Genomic DNA, 16,990 nt, shown 5'->3' with positions numbered 1-16,990 from the left:
GGCATGTCTCTCAATGACAGATTCAACCCAAATCAGTGGCTTCACCTACAAACAACAAAAGTCTCAAATTAAGACCATCAAAACAGAGAAATTCATCAAGTTCACATTTTACAAATAAACTGAGGTACATGTAATTCTTTCATTACTTACATGAGTGTTCAATCTGTAAGACATCAGCTCAAATTCTCCATCAGGTGGAATGAAAGAAATAGTTCTGTCATTTTCAAACCTAGATAGTCTGACACACTGGTGAAATTTTACATCTTCAAGTTCCACTGACTTACTCTTACCACCTGTAACAAAGTTACCGAAAACTGATCCTTGAACGCCAATCATTCCAACAATTTTATCAGTGTGAACAATAAAATGAACTGTCACTTTATACCTGTCTGAAGGAATTTTTAATGGACAAAAACTTTGGTTATGCAATTTTCACAAAATCTGTCTGTAATTCAATCCATTTACTGCAGCAATAAACAAGTGTACACATATACAGCACCATAGAAAAACTATGTGCAAGTTTTCAAAATGGTGACAGCTTACTTGTACATCTTGATTAGGAAACGAGCGATAACGCTACGGAAAATAAGTTACCCATTTATTTTTTGACTGAGTTATCTTTATGTAGAAAATGACATAATTCTATATTTATTGTAACTTCCTAAGCAGGATTTTTCCATGGGTCAAAAATCAAGTGAACTGAATGATGAAGTTAAAAATTTAATCGTAACTCTTACAAGCGAGGATCACAAAATTTCGAAAAATTGTTAGATCATTGAATATTAGTTAATCTACCATTAAATCTGTTTGGAAGAAATATTTTCGATGTGAAATGTGGAAAATTTACCATGAGTTGGTAGACCTTAAAAGTTGTTGCACCAGGATGAAAACTGTGTTATGCATGGTCAAAAGCAACAGACACAATACATCAAATGATATTACACTGGATTTAAATGTAGGAAAATGTCCTACAGAAACTGTCCTTAAATGTACCAGAGATTCCTTTATAGATAAAAAAAGATATCAAAGAAAAGTCGTACGGAAACACATGATTATTCGTGAAGTTAATTGGAAAAAGCGATTATCTTGGTGTTTAGGGAAACGTTGACTGACAGTGGAACAATAATGGCAGAATACCATATTTTCTGACAAAAGTCAAGTTGTAATTAGAGATAATCACAGGGTTTATGTCTGGAGAAAAGCAAATGAGGCTTGTCTACCCCAATGCATGTGCCCGCCTCATAAACGTCGGATTGCAGATGTGGTGTGGGGATGCATCACTTATGATGGTGTGGGGACTTTGTGTCTTGCTGATGGCAACATAACTGCTCAAAAGTATATTGAAATACTTGATGCACATTTGTGGCCAGTTATAGTGAGGCACTTTCTCAATAAACCTTACCTATTTCAAGATGACAATGCACCCATGCACAGGGCCAGGATTGCATGTGAATATGAACAAAACAGTAACATTCCTTCTATTACACGTCCAGCACAGTTCTGGACATCAACATAATTTAAAATATTTGGTTGAAAATAAAACGTTCAATTCAAAACACGGCCAGAGACATCACCAACCAAGATGAACTTTTTAACACAATTCTTGACATATGGCAAAACATCGCCCCTGAGTATGTAAAAAACCTACACCTATCAATTCCCCATCAGATTCAGGCTGTAGTAAGATCCAAAGTTCAACTCACAAAATATGAAGGAAAGTAAGTCAGTTTTCCATACTTTTTTATTGCTTGATATTTTGAAGCACATCCTTGTCTACGGCTGTCATTTTGAAAAATCATGAATACTTTTGCTATGGTGCTGTATGTGTACATGATGAATATATCATCCTATTTCTTGATTACTGAAGAAACCTAGGGTACTTACGTCCTGTACTCTCAAACAGCACTTTGTCATTCAAACCAAGTCGCAGCTCAGGCATCCCAGACAAGTACACTCTCATCTTCACAGATCCCACAATTTCACTTCGCAGCACATTACCATTAGCACTGACCTATTAAATTTGACAATTCTTTACAGATTTGTTAACACATTCTTTGTAGTTTTATTTCGAGCAGAATTTGTATCAACTTACTAGTAAGTTTACAGATTCAATGACATCAAGGAACACTTCATTTTTCCTGTATTTGATTTTCTCAGGTCGCCAAGATACAGCATTGGTCACCGCTGGAGGTGGTCGGGGTGCTATCTCCATCTTGTGACCCTCTTGTGTGATAAATCTGAAAGATATGAAAATCATGCTTACCTAGTTCATTCCAACAAGCACTCTAGGTTCTAAAACATGAGACCTCCTGGGCAACAACCCTCAACTTGCTCATAAAGAGATGGGACTCATTTATAGTTTGGAACAATAACGGGGTCATAGTGGCTAAACAATAAACCAAAACCTTCACTGAACAACTATGTACCCTACATGTCTCAGGATCCTGCAATATTATCTAAAGAAACTAATCATCTAATTTGGAATCTAAATTCTTGCAATTCCCATAGGTATTCTTTGGGTCTCTACTTTTGGCCCATTCAGCCCTAGGGAGTCATCATTTATACAAATCACTATACTTAACATTGATGTTTGCATATCATTTTGTCAATACGGGACTTCGTAACTAGAATATTTTTTAACTCTTCAGAAAAAGGAGTTACGAAAATTATGTGTCACTTGGGCAACTCTTGTGTACAAATTAGTGATGGCTAAAGACAACTTATTTCTGATAAAAAAATATCTGCCTCATGGTGGCGACTCGTGTGACTATGGCATGGTCTATTACCCGTAAAATTGATGACGAAAATCAACACAAGGGAAAATTAAAACGGGTAAGTAACACCTTTATCAACAACAAATTGTCACATAACTTATATCAACATTTGAAGGATTTTCTCAGAAACAAATCTATACATAAATGGTAGTTCTGTGTGCGATAAAGCAGAGAACATTGCCTCAATTTTTTGTTTTCAGTCAAAAACTTTCCGACCACCAAAAAACCGTGTCAATGTTCCCTGCTAAAATGAATTGTTGCATATTCATGCAGTATGATATTGTGCAGTGACATAGAAAGTAATTAAAACATAACCTTTAAACAAAGTTACATGTAACAGGTTGCCATGTTACATTAGAGTTTATTGTAAAATATCAGTCACTGAGGTATGTCTCATAGGAAAAGTAAATTGTTTACAAAAAGACTATACACAGTTCTAACTCATTTAACACCAAAGGACAAATCTGATAATGGTAATGTTAAATTTCACAGCCCACCAAAAAACCCAAAATGGTTAAATTTTGAAAACAATGAAATAAAAGGTATACTTGATTTTTAAGAGTGTTTAGTTACAAGAAAATTGTCATTCGACTGACAATATAAATTTTCCAATTTCGGTTGTAAATTTCCCAATCCAAAGAGCCCGGGAACCATTCCCAAAGTGCTGTGGAAAATCCCTTCTACTCTACATTGGGATGTTGCATGTCAAGTTGACGAAACATTTTGCAGTATAGTTGTGCTTACTCTTGGAGAATTTTACTGTCAGTCGTCTGAGGAAATCCAAAGTCCATCACTTCGTCCAGTAACTCGTAGATCAGTACAAAGTTATCTCTGATGCTCTCTTCCTCTAACTCTTTGAAGTACTCAATAAATACCTGTTGATGAAAAAAAAAATTTCCACTTATATATGAATCAAAAAACTCCCAAGAAATGATAAGAATGTGAATATTCAGTTTAATTTTTATAGAACTTTGATTATAACAATAAATGAGCCGGGCATCTTGAAAATAGACATATACTATCAGATCTTCAGGTTTTCATCAAATTCGTTCAATGGTCTTTTATGCATTTTACTACTTAAAATATATATCAAAATATATTTCAAAACATTTTTAAAAGAACTCTCCAACCCAACCTCGCCCCCCCCCCCCCCCCCCCCCCAAAAACACATAGTGCCCACTATGCATGCTCGAAAGATACCTGTACAAGTTTATGAAGAAAGGAGAAGACCATGGTAACATTAGCATTCTTTTTAGATGTAGCAACCAAGTACAGGCTGTTGTACTTGATGAAAATGAAGGTGGTGTTGCCATGCTGAATAATTGGAGATGTGTTCATATCTTCTTCTCTTTCCATCAGAAGTGTCATAAACTTGTCAATGACTGACATGTCTATGTCTCCTCGATAATTGCGGGAAATCAGCACCTACAAATATTTATCATAAAAAATAGCATATCAGCACCTACAAGTATATATTAAGGAATGAAGGTAATAACAAACATATTGGATTATACATGTGAAATGTTTTGGAGTAGTTTACACTTCATAATCATGAAGTTGTTTTAAAAGACAGTTGATAAAGGCCAAAGACATGAATTAGCATTCAGACATATTTGATTTTTGATATTCATATGAAACAAATAATTTACAGTATTTTCCCTTTTCAATCATAACTTGTGTGTAAGCATTCTGTTATGTTTGTAGGGCATACCCATGCATGATCGGATTTTCAGCATGCAGCATCTGTTTATATTTTGTATGAATTATCTTTAATATCCTTCTGTAGGCACACTCTGTTTCAATTTATACGCATCAATAGAACACATGTAATACTAAAAGCACCTCCTACACAGAAGAACTCTAGCTATCTCAAAACCTGCATATCAACATAGGCCTTGTGTTAATTGTTTTGTTGTATGTCACTGTGATATTTGACAATGATTTGATTGATTGATTTTGTGTTGTTTAACGTCCCACTCGAGATTTTTTCACTCTTAAGGAGACGTCATCATTGCCAGTGAAGGGCTGCAAAATTTAGGCCTATGCTCGGCGTTTATGGCCATTAAGCAGGGAGGGATCTTTATTGTGCCACACCTGCTGTGACACGGGACCTCAGTTTTTGCGGTCTCATCCGAAGGACCACCCCATTTAGTCGCCTCTTACGACAGGCAAGAGGTACTGAGGAACTATTCTAACCCGAATCCCCACGGGATTATTTGACAATGAAATAGAGAGACCTATGTTGTCTAAGGTGGAGGAGCACATGTTGAAAATTTTATCCCTCTGACCAAATGAAAAAGGGATTTAATGATTACTGACAATATTAATCATGTAATTACATATGTGTATCTAATAGCTGTTTTTGATATACTTAAGACATATACCATTTCAGATGTTAAACTTTATTTTACAGAGTTTGGTGTGCAAGAAGTTATATCACAATCACATTTGTTTCCAAAAAGTAACAGAGTTAAGGTAGTGATGGCGTTATCAACCACAGTGAAAAGTAACAGAGTTAAGGTAGTGATGGCGTTATCAACCACAGTGAAAAGTAACAGAGTTAAGGTAGTGATGGCGTTATCAACCACAGTGAAAAATGTTTTTTTCAGGAATATATACAAACCTTGCCCTTTGAATCAAGTAAATAAACAGCTGACGCCGACATGGCTGAATTGATTGTACTTCAACAAGCCTACAAATATACAAACACTTTAACATTCAAAACCAGAAAAGAGGTGGTAACTATCTCTCTGGATTTCTTGAACAGGTTCTGCACAATGGCTTCATTTAGCTATAGCTTCATCCAGCTATAAAAAATAGCTTGATCTATTCTTCTTCTTCCTTGTGAAATGCAGGGCCCACTTTTAGGCAGCACTGTGTACGACATATTCTACTAATCTAACAAATTACAATCAAACAAAAGTCTCATCAATAAATTTGACTTAGTATCTGCAATCACTTATCTGTTCAACAATCCCAATAGAACAGTAGTGAAACACGAGGCATGATTAATACTCTACTTAATCTGTTCGTGATCCGTAAAAATCAGTTTAACATTTTGACTATAATTGGTTTCAATTGTCATGCATCTAGAGTGTTACAGTTTGTACATAGGGCTCGAAATTAACATATGCCCGTCAGTCTGTGACTGGTTAAAAGTCTGGCGGACTGACTGACATTTGTTTTAGTTAGTCCGATGGGACTGGTTAATTTTCTAAAGCATCATTTTGGAAATTATACTTATGAAATTTTATACACACATTTGGCATGCTTCGATATGTAGATATCAGACGAATTTGATTTGTAAATATAAATCCCACATTTAAGTGTTACAATATTGTCTAAGGCATATTGAGTTAAATTTCATTTTAATACATGTAACATTAACGAAATATGTTTAATTATTTCTGGAAAACTCTGTTGGACAGGTAAATTTTTCTGTGGACTGGTTGAAATTATACCCTATCAGTCTGGCTGGACTGGTGACACAAAAAGTTAGCTTCAAGCCCTGGTACACAATATATAATGGCTGAATATGACCCCCAGAGCTCCAGATAAGGTGTGTATGAACGTAAATACTCATCAAATTTGACCAAATACACATTAAAGTTAGAAATCAGGTGTATAATTATGCATCAGCAAATGTGAATACGTTTTACACTCACAAAATAATGCATACTTGTGATATAATAATAATATGGTTTACGGTGTGACAGTTGAGTCGAGCGAAGACCCTAAACATCTTGTAACAACAACTTCAGGCATTTAATCCGCCTATTCATTTAACGTGGTAATTATAACGCAATCAATGTAAACAGTGCATTGTGACATCATATCAGCTGCGATGTTTTTGCTTTACCTTTCAAACCAAGCAATAACAAAATATACGAAAGTAGAAGAAAGCTTGTCTGGAATTCAAAAACGTTTTTGGTACTTTCCAAATTTATTAATTTCATCTACAGGGTTCTCATTGAAGTATACCGCAGCGATGGTGACATTTTGCCAGAAGCATTTTGGGTAATACCCATCATTTTTCAGCTGATGAAGAGCAAATCATGTGAATCACATGCATGGGTAATCATTGGAGCGAGCTTGTCGTATCGCTTCGCTCACTATAAGTACGAATTCGAATTATCTATTCATATGAATTGAGGTTAGCTCAGCATTTGATCTTGCAATAAATAATCACTATGAAAAACATTTAGATGACAATAAAAAAAATTGAAAGATGGCTTAGAGACTTCAGAGGAAAGATTTAATTCAAAACAAATCTTTCTTTCTTAAAGAGGTAGAATGCGGTTGAAAGCATAGAAAAACGTGTATTGTTGATTGTAGACTATCTTATCTCAAGGGTGATTAATGCTAAAAACATGGCGCAGAAAATGTCACAGAAAAATCAAATACTATTCTTCTGTAACTTATAGTGAGCGGAGCACTGGCTTGTACTGCAAGCTCTAATGACTAAAGTGCGCAATCTGAGCTAAATCTAAGGCTTTAACAAGAATTTTTTTTTTTACGCCTATCCCAGAAGTCCCTTGTCAAAAATCGCTGAGATCTCACAAAGTCACATCTTGGACTATGATTATGAACTTACGTGGATTATCATCCTAATTTTGTGGTCTCCTAGCTCGAAAATTCAGAGAACCATTAGATGTAATGTTAAACAAAGTGCAATGTTTATGAAAGGCAGAACAAGATTATGTGTGACGTCATGTGTACGTTTTGATGTACATCATAAGAAGAACCACAGTGGCGGATCTAAATACTTGTTATTTCCATTTGTAAAGTCATGCTACCGGGATAATATGCGTAAACATTCGGCTTACGTAATACAGCATCGAATACAAATTGTGTATAATCGACTGCAAACCACAAATCTGATTAAAATACTAGTCTCAAAAGGAACTGAATATTTTAACAAGAATAAAAGAGACTAACTTGTTAAACTATATGAGGGAGCACATGTTCTGAATTCAAACTATTTTTAAAAAATTACCAAAAAAAATATTTATGGAATTCGGCCAGATTGAGGACATTTTTTTAAATCTTTGTTTTGTTTGCGTCTAAAAATAAGAACTGCTTAAATCTATTTCCTTGACATGTCCCGTAATGCAAACCACAATGACCCCCCCCAAAATGATAACCAACTATGATGCTTGTTATTAACTATTCAATAATTATATGTGAATGCTGAAATATTTCATCATTGTGTTACAACTAATATTATATACAATGTTATAAATATTAACCAGTGAATGCCGATTCCATTGTTGGCAATATGTATCGCGATATTTTTTTGTAAATACTGGTTCGGGTTCAATATTCTGTAAATTCCTTAGATAAGTTACCTGCCCGATTTAAAGTTAAAAAATGGCAGCAAATTAAACGGATCGTGAATGCCCGAATGAAAGAGCATCAGCTCCAATAGTATGTATCACTTCAAACTAAAGAAAGAAAACGAAATAGTTGTAACAGATATAGCTGTATAAAAAGGTGAAGATAAAGAATAGTGATCAATCTCTGAACTCCTAAAAGGAATACAGAATAGAGAGTTGGGCTAAAACGGACATGTATGTGATTATTGTGACAAAAATGGTGGCACTACAAGCCAGTCACATGCCGAGGCACCAATGTTAGCATCAATTCGAGCAAAAATAAACGGGATTGTGTCAGGTTGTATTGACTTCTACTTCCCCTCCCCTGAGTCCTGTTTCACTTTCCGCAATGATTAGTGGTGGATTTGAATTTAAATATCCTAGCAAGAGCCCAAGAGCTTCAGCAATAACTGAACAAATAGCTTAAAAATCTATTAACTTGAACCATTTCTTGATTCAGCTATTCATTTGTCAATGTTTATTAATAGTATTTCAAGTAGAATGAAAGAATTATCTGAAGATAACTGTTTTTCTTTTATTTCATAAAGATTGTTATAATATTGTCATATATTGCAATACAAAATTTAATATTGCAATATATCGCAATACGATTTTCGGGTCGCAATACCAGGACTACTTATATTGAAATGTGTTTGAAATGTCCAAAGGCAGTGCTGTTCACACAGTTTTACAAACTTCAAAGGTTTGCAACAAGACTTTTATCAATCATTTTAGAAATATGGAAAGTAGAGGTAGTCGAGAGAATACAGTTCAGAACATTTCGTGCGTCAAAGATTAAGCACGTCACATTGAAGGTAAAAGAAATTAAATGTATCAGGGTTTGAAATTAACATTTGCGACTAAATTTCCGAGTGGGCGAATTAAAATTACTGTTCAAGTTGCCCACATGGCATTTCGGGTTTTTTTCTTTAGAAAAAGTTCGTGATCTACAAACCGCTTCATAATTAACTTTTAGAAGCACTTCTCTGCAAAACGTCTAAGTGCTTCTGAATCACCGACAATGTGGCGATTTATAAATGGGGTTAGTGAACCCAAGAAACAAAAAAATACAGACAGAAAAAGAGTATCACGGTGATGACGGTAAGACAAAAAGACAACAGAAGTTCTTGGAATCATGGAAGACCAACCGACCGTGGCTAGAAAACGTGGAAGTGGGTATGACTCATTCGTATTGTAAGTTAATACGCGATACCTCTTCTTTGGGAAAAAGGCTAGGAAACATACTCATTGCATGCATGGGGCGTGTGGTGTAGTTGTGTCGTGGTCGGTTGGTCTTCCATGATTTCAAGAACTTCCTTTTTCTTTTCACCGTGATACTCTTTTCTGTAATGCCATCAAATGCCACAGGGTTCCGTTTGTTTGTTACCGGTTGCACATCGTTCATATTAAACAGCATAACAATACATGAAAATACACTATGGCTTTTCAAATAAAAAGTATTTTAATTTGTGGGCGACTAAATTTTGATTTGGGCCCCTAGAATGGCAAGGTTCAGTAGCCCACATGGCTACCAAAGGTTGCAAATTAGTTTCAAACCCTGTGTATATATAGTCAGTATAAAAATATTTCAATCACATTCATGCATAATATGTTTTAATGATTTAATATAAAACCCTGGGAGAAAACTATAATGCACTGTACTGAGTATTTGGCAAATAGATATTGTTTAAATTGAGCCTGATCAAAGCATGAACATTACAAAATATGTATATACACGTGGCTGCGCTCCCTCAAATGGAAGCACTGTCAACATTGTATCTGAGTATAATTATATTAAGTAATCGAATTGTATATTGGTGACAAAACAGCGAAGATAATCAATGAATTAACAAAATACTCTAGTTTAGACTCTGAAAAGCAAATTATTCATTGATTTGAAAATCAGGGGGTAAATACTCTTTGTGGTAAAAAGTTAACTGGAGCTCCAGGTACCCAATAGCTGAAAATAGCTTAATAAAGCTTTTCAGCTTTTTTAAACTGAAAGGTAAAATCAAAATGACATCGTACCGACTTGTTGAAAAGATACTGAGAAAATTCGAATTACAATATTTTAACCTACAACATTTTGAGTTCGTCTCATTTATATGTGTATTAAGACAATTGGAGTTAAAATAATTAGAATTTCTTACCAAATGAAAAATCTTAACACAAAAGGTTGTGCTAATACAAAATTTTCATTGAAAATAAATTATGCCGGAAGTTCCACCTGTCATCTTCCTTTCTTCGGTTCTAGATAAGGCGCTCGAAAAATATTCGTAGAATTGAAAGATTTTAAAAAATTCTTGTTTCCGACTCTCCGTGTGAATTTAGTGGAACCTTAAAAAATCTTTCGATACGCAAGAGCTTGTTCTTTGTATGGTCAGTTTTTAAATCGAGGCAGGCTACTGACAAACAAGTTGATGGTGCAGGGGTTTCAACAGTCTCGTTTAAAGTCAGCATTTCGCAAATTCTATGGTCGTTATAATATAACGATCTAGTTTGCCAATACAACCTATCATTGGGTCAAATGCTGTCTGACGTGTTTCATGAATACTGATTGTTAGGCCGTTCTTGGCACACTGATTTTGACTACGGATAACTCCGTTTACCTGATTAAGATATAGGGCTCACGGCGGGTGTGACCGGTGTACAGGGGATGTATACTCCTCCTATGCACCTGATCACACCTCTGGTGTGGCCAGGGGTCCGTGTTTGTCCAACTATCTATTTTGTATTGCTTGTGAGAGTTATGAGATTGATCACTGTTCGTTATCTTCATCTTTCATTATTACGGCGATTCCCTACGCTACTGAAGAAGCCACCATCACCCACAACTTCTCAGTTTCTTCCTTTCGTGTTCCTTTCTTTGACAAACACCTTATACACTACTTTGCATGATAATTCAATTAATTGTTCACAAATCAGTTCAGCAAGGAAACACTTATTTGACAACTATTGCGTTGTAATATTTGAAAGTATTAGCTTTTAAAGGGGCAGTTCGGCCGATGCAACTATTTAGTGAAACTATATGGCAATCCCTTTTACTATCTATTCGTAAAATAAGATATCTCTTTAAATAAGAGAGATATCTTTTTACACTAGAGGGATATCTCTATTGATTGTGGAGATATCTCTGAAAGTTAAAGAGATATCTTTTTACGCTAGGGAGATATCTCTTTAACCAAGATATATCTCTTTAAACAAAAGATACCTCTTTAGCTAAAAAGATGTCTCTTTAAACAAAAGAGATATCTCTTTACGCTAGGGATCAGATATTTCTTTCTCTTTGATAGATATCTCTCTAGCGTAAAGAGATATCCCTCTATCAATGTAAAAAGGGATATCTCTTTAAGTTAGAGAGATATCTCATTCAATTTTCAAAAAGAGGTGTTTTTTTAACTTAAAATCTCTTTAAATCCCCCCGGTGATCATAATAACTTTTCCCTGTTGCATCGCCATTAATATGATGTAACCCTATTTTTTAACCAATCAAAATACTTCTAGTGTAAAAATGGCGAAAAAGGTTAAAGAGGTGGCTGGGGTCACATTTTCAAGTTACCGAGAGGTTAAATATATTCAGTTTAGCTCACATATTTTATCAATTTATTATCTTTGTTTTTTGTGACCTGTATACACTTCACATGCAGTAAACAAAAAATCTTTCCCCGGGATTGCAACCATCATGCTAAGTAGTCTCGTTCAACCAGACACTCGGCTGTCTCCGCAAATCTCCGACGAGCAGAGCGTCTGGTTGCACCCGAGCAATCGTAACTACTTCGACATTTCCGTGAACGAAAAAGGCCGATCGTGTTCCGATTGGTTGCACTACATGCTAAGATTTGCTTTGGCGAGCTTTCGGTTTAGGGAAAATCCCTTTATTGAAACTAATAAGAAATATTGGAAAAAAATATCTCTTTCTCTTGAGATATATCTCTTTTTCAACGATTAAAGAGATATCTCGTAAAAAGATATACTTTGAGAGGTATCTCTCTAGGAATTCTTAGAGATATATCTCTTAAAGTGAAAGAGATATCTCTCAAAGTGAAAGAGATATCTCTTTAAGTGAAAGAGATATCTCTCTAATTGAAAGAGATATCTCTTTAATTGAAATAGATATATCTTAAAATATGAGACATATCTCTCAAAGTGAAAGAGATATTTATGGCAAGCCCTTTTACTATTTATTCGGAAAATAAGATATCTCTTTAAATCAAAGAGATATCTTTTATTTTAAAGAGATATCTCTTTAAAATGAGAGCTATCGCTTAATCTTAAGAGATATCTCTCCAAATAAGAGATATCTCTTTCACTTAGAGAGATATCTCTTTCCCTTAGAGAGATATGTCTTTCATTTAGAGAGATATCTCTTTTACTTTTAGAGATATATCTTACACTTAAAGAGATATCTCTTTTACTGTAAGAGATATCTCTTACACTTAGAGAGATATCTTTTCACTTTAAGAGATATCTCTTTCACTTAGAGAGATATCTCTTATACTTTAAGAGATATCTCTTTCACTTAAAGAGATATCTCTTTCACTTAAAGAGATATCTCTTTCACTTAAAGAGATATCTCTTTCACTTAAAGAGATATCTCTCTAAGAATTCCTAGAGAGATATTTCTTAAGGTATAAGAGATATATCTTTAATCATTGAAAAAGAGATATCTCTCAAAGAGAAAGAGATATCTCTTTCCAATATTTTTATTAGTTTGAATACTTGCTAAAACGCGGAACGGAAAATGGAACGGAAGACGGAACGGAACGGAAAACGGAAAATATATTATGCAATAATGTTATGAGAAGGTCAACATTTTGCAAAATCAAAAGGCTTATTATGAACAAGGGATGCAGAAATTACAGAGAGAACAGAAAGTCATCCTCAGAATCCACCATTTCATATTGATACCTCATACTTATGGAGCATACTATTGCATTATTATGTATTTTTAAATGGTGTGTTTTGTGGATGAATGTACCAATAGGCGCTTGCTTAATAATATGCATAGTAAGTTTTAATAAAAAATATCAAGCAAGCGCCTATTGGCACCATCTTTTTCCCCCGGCTTTGTCATCCCTCCCCCCAGATTTTGACAGTCTGTTGTTTCACAAATGAATAAAAAATGAATAAGATAACATACTGAAAAAGACTTGAATTATAATTGAACCCCTTTCAAATTCTATTACTTTATTCTGGCTGGTATCGTAAGATAAAATTTTATGAGCCCATCCAATGAATAAAAGGTACCTACAACCCCCCAAACCCCAACCCCGAAAACAACATTGTAAAAGATAAAATAATTTTTTGAACAATTTCCCCCAAACATAGCCTTTTTAAATCGAACGTGCTTTTAATCGAACTACATATGTTTAAGATAACTGAATTTGAATTTGAATTTAGTTCTACACCTGGTACAATATACATTTATGTATCACATCAAATTTTAAAGCGAATGAGTCCGGTGAAGAAAAATGTTTTGCCTCATTTGGGATGAATCTATGTGAAACTTCGTACATTTACCGATATCCTGCGGATTAGTGTTGAAACTGAAGAGATACAGCGGGAAAGAAAGATTGAAACAAAACCTATGTTAACTAGGGTGAAGTTTACGACCAATAGTAAGAGGTATTAACAGATTTATTTCATAATATATGAAATAGCAAAAGCTAACACGGAATTCTATACAAGAATTTAGTTTAAAAATTAACTACCAGAAGTTCTCCCTATTTAGGATTGGAGTGTTGCGGTTACTAAGTCTTCTGTTAGTTAAAAAATAATAAATCAAACACACGGTGTTTAACTTGTTGACTAAATAAGATCATGAATTATTATTTATTGTTTTATACATACCACACTTCCTGTTGTACGTACACACATACACGGTATTATGTGTAAATACATGTACATGTGCGTTAATGACGTTTTACCACGGGGGGGGGGGGGGGGGGGGGGTCTAAACCACGTGTGTTCTTTTTATTCTTTACCCATAGGTGTCGCTGCTCGCCAACACCTCTGTCAATACCGAAATTTCAAAATTCTTGTAAAATGCCTTGTAAATTCTTATACTAACGTTTTACTAAATTCGCTAACTCAATTTATGATGCAAAATTTTAAGATAAAGTTGTTTTATTGCTTGTAAACAATTCCCAAATTCTTGATTATAATCAAAATGAATCACACCCCCCTCCCGATTTTTACCGCTATCTTATCTACATTAATCATTCGAATTTTTAAATTCCGTTCCGCGTTTTAACAATACTCTGATGGCTGCAATCCCGTGGAAAAATTTTGCTTTTACCGCATGTGAAATGTATACATGTACAGGTAACAAAAAACAAAGACAATAAATTGATGAAATATACAAGCTAGACTAGATTTCCCCTCTCGGCAAAGGTTAAAGAGATATCTCTTTTTGAAAATTTAAAGAAATATCTCTCTAACTTAAAGAGATATCACTTTTTACATCGATAGAGAGATATCTCTTTACGCTAGAGAGATATCTCTTTCTCTCTGAGAGATATCTCTCTAGCTATGAGAGATATATCTAGCTATGAGAGATATCTCTCTAGCTTTGAGAGATATCTCTCAAAGAGAAAGAGATATCTCCCAAGCGTAAAGAGATATCTCATTTGCTTAAAGAGATATCTCTTTAATCAAAAGAGATATCTCCCTAGCGTAAAGATATCTCTCTAACTTACAGAGATATCTCTTTAACCAATAAAGATATCTCTCTTATTTAAAGAGATATCTTATTTTATGAATAAATAGTAAAAGGGCTTGCCATAGATATTTCTCCAAGTGAAAGAGATATCTCTTTTTTTAAAGAGATATCTCTTTAAGTTATGTTTAATAAATGAAATTGGAATATGTTATTTATATTATGATATTTATATCCAAGGGTCCGTCTTTGCCCAACTCTCTATTTTTAACCGAGTTGCAACGAAGTTGAACTCGGCTATTGGTTTGGTGATGCGGGCGGGCGGGCGGTTGGGCGTCAACAATTGGTTTCCGGATGATAACTCGAAAAGTTTACGATCTAATCAAATGAAACTTTGATATATTGTTGGGTACCAGGTAAGGAAGACCCCTATTGATTTTGGAGAAAAATGGTCAAAGGTCAAGGTCACAGTGACCGAAAATAGAATGAAAATTTCAGGAAAATTTGGTTTCCGGATGATAACTCCGAAAGTTTAATTCCAAATCAAATGAAACTTTGATATATTGTTGGGTACCAGATAAGGAAGACCCCTATTGATTTTGGAGGAAAAAGGTCAAAGGTCAAGGTCACAGTGACCGAATATAGAATGAAAATTTCAGAAAAATTTGGTTTCCGGATGATAACTTCGAAAGTTCAAATCCGATTCGAATGAAACTTTGATATATTGTTGGGTACCAGGTAAGGAAGACCCCTATTGATTTTGGAGAAAAAAGGTCAAACGTCAAGGTCACATTGACCGAATATAAAATGAAAATTTCAGAAATATTTGGTTTCCGGATGATAACTCAGAAAGTTTAAATCCGAATCAAATGATACTTGAAGATAATGTTATGTACCAGGTAAGGGAGACCCTAGTTGCAATAATGTAGCCCTCTCTGATTTTTTTTTTTTTAGGGAGAGGGCTACAACTCCTTAGGATCTCCGTAATGGTGTAAATGCGGGAGTGATTCACTCCCTCAACATTTGCGCTCATTCTAAACATTTCCTGACTTTCTTTACGTAAATAAAATGATATTCTATGTTTCTTAGTCAATATATAAATTTACAACCTGCAACTTAAGATTTGTGAGGCTCTATTCTACCGTTTTCAACAATTTCGATAAATTCCAATTTCTCGATTCATATTTGTGCGCCATGTTTGATGTACTGAAGTTTCAACTTCCGATTGTCAAGTCATTTGCATATGCCATATAAGGTAGTATTTACATCAATGGACAGGTATGGAGGCGAAAGCTATTTCGTCGGTATTGAAAAGGTTTGAATTTAATATCAAGTTAAAAACCGAACAGCAGAGTGTAAATTCTTTCTGCAACAGTATGATTTTCCTTTCTTTGTCGAAGTGGCTCGAGTAACTACATTTTCGCGCTGATTGTCATTGTTTAGGTTTTTCATTAGATCCACCTACGAGATCTCGCGATAACAAGCATGGCGGAGCAGACGAAGAATTTTGCATGCTGTGCAGTATATTTAATGAAAAACACCTTTATTAGACATGCCCGAGCACAAAGTTGGTACTCCTTTTGGTGTAAACAACATTTGGGACTAATACACAGAGTTTATTATCGGTTATTCATAAAATTATTTTGCACCATTACGGAGATCCTATGGAATTGTAGCCCTATCCCGAATACGTCAGAATAAAAAAAAATTGGATAGGGCTACATTCTTGCAGCTAGGGAGACCCCTATTGACTTTGGAGAAAATAGGTCAAAGGTCAAGGTCACAGTGATCGAAAATAGATTTAAAATTCCAAAAGGATTTTGGTTTCCGGAGGATAACTCGAAATTTTTTAATTTGAATCAAATGAAACTTGGATATATTGTTGGATACCAGCAAAGCAAGGCCCCTATTGATTTGGGAGAACAAAGGTCAACAGTGACCGAATATAGATTAAAAACTTCAGACAAATATGGTTTCTGGACAGTAAATCGAAAAGTTTAAAACTGAAATTAGTTCTTCATAATTATAGATATACCACGTCATTCCTGGCTTTACAATGTATCCCATGCAACTCGGCTCATGCCCCCCCTGGGTGCATATACTGATTTTTTGTACCTTACGGGAGTTATGAGATTGATCGCTTATCTTCACCTTTCATTTAACAGTCATAGTATTATTCATGT

At 34.7% G+C, this 16,990-nt stretch overlaps 1 protein-coding gene across 1 annotated transcript in view; it reads right to left on the bottom strand.

The window, feature by feature from the left end:
- The window catches only part of LOC125668234 (AP-1 complex subunit mu-1-like), a 14,013-nt gene extending 3,339 nt beyond the window's left edge, over positions 1 to 10,674 (bottom strand). The window contains exons 1-8 of the mRNA XM_048902089.2: positions 10,300 to 10,674; positions 5,398 to 5,466; positions 3,975 to 4,199; positions 3,519 to 3,649; positions 2,093 to 2,237; positions 1,885 to 2,011; positions 151 to 293; positions 1 to 45 (exon numbers count right to left, since the gene is read on the bottom strand). The exon at positions 1 to 45 is cut by the window's left edge and continues 27 nt beyond it. Of these exons, the coding sequence (XP_048758046.1) occupies positions 1 to 45; positions 151 to 293; positions 1,885 to 2,011; positions 2,093 to 2,237; positions 3,519 to 3,649; positions 3,975 to 4,199; positions 5,398 to 5,439 (858 nt within the window). The 5' untranslated portion in view covers positions 5,440 to 5,466; positions 10,300 to 10,674. The remainder of the gene's footprint in view (positions 46 to 150; positions 294 to 1,884; positions 2,012 to 2,092; positions 2,238 to 3,518; positions 3,650 to 3,974; positions 4,200 to 5,397; positions 5,467 to 10,299) is intronic.
- Positions 10,675 to 16,990: the final 6,316 nt, after the last annotated feature.

This window comes from Ostrea edulis, chromosome 4, assembly GCF_947568905.1.
Source record: "Ostrea edulis chromosome 4, xbOstEdul1.1, whole genome shotgun sequence".
In the NCBI taxonomy this organism is placed as follows: Eukaryota; Metazoa; Mollusca; class Bivalvia; order Ostreida; family Ostreidae; genus Ostrea; species Ostrea edulis.
The sequence above is the reverse complement of the archived record's forward strand: the minus strand, read 5'-3'. Positions and strand labels throughout refer to the sequence as shown.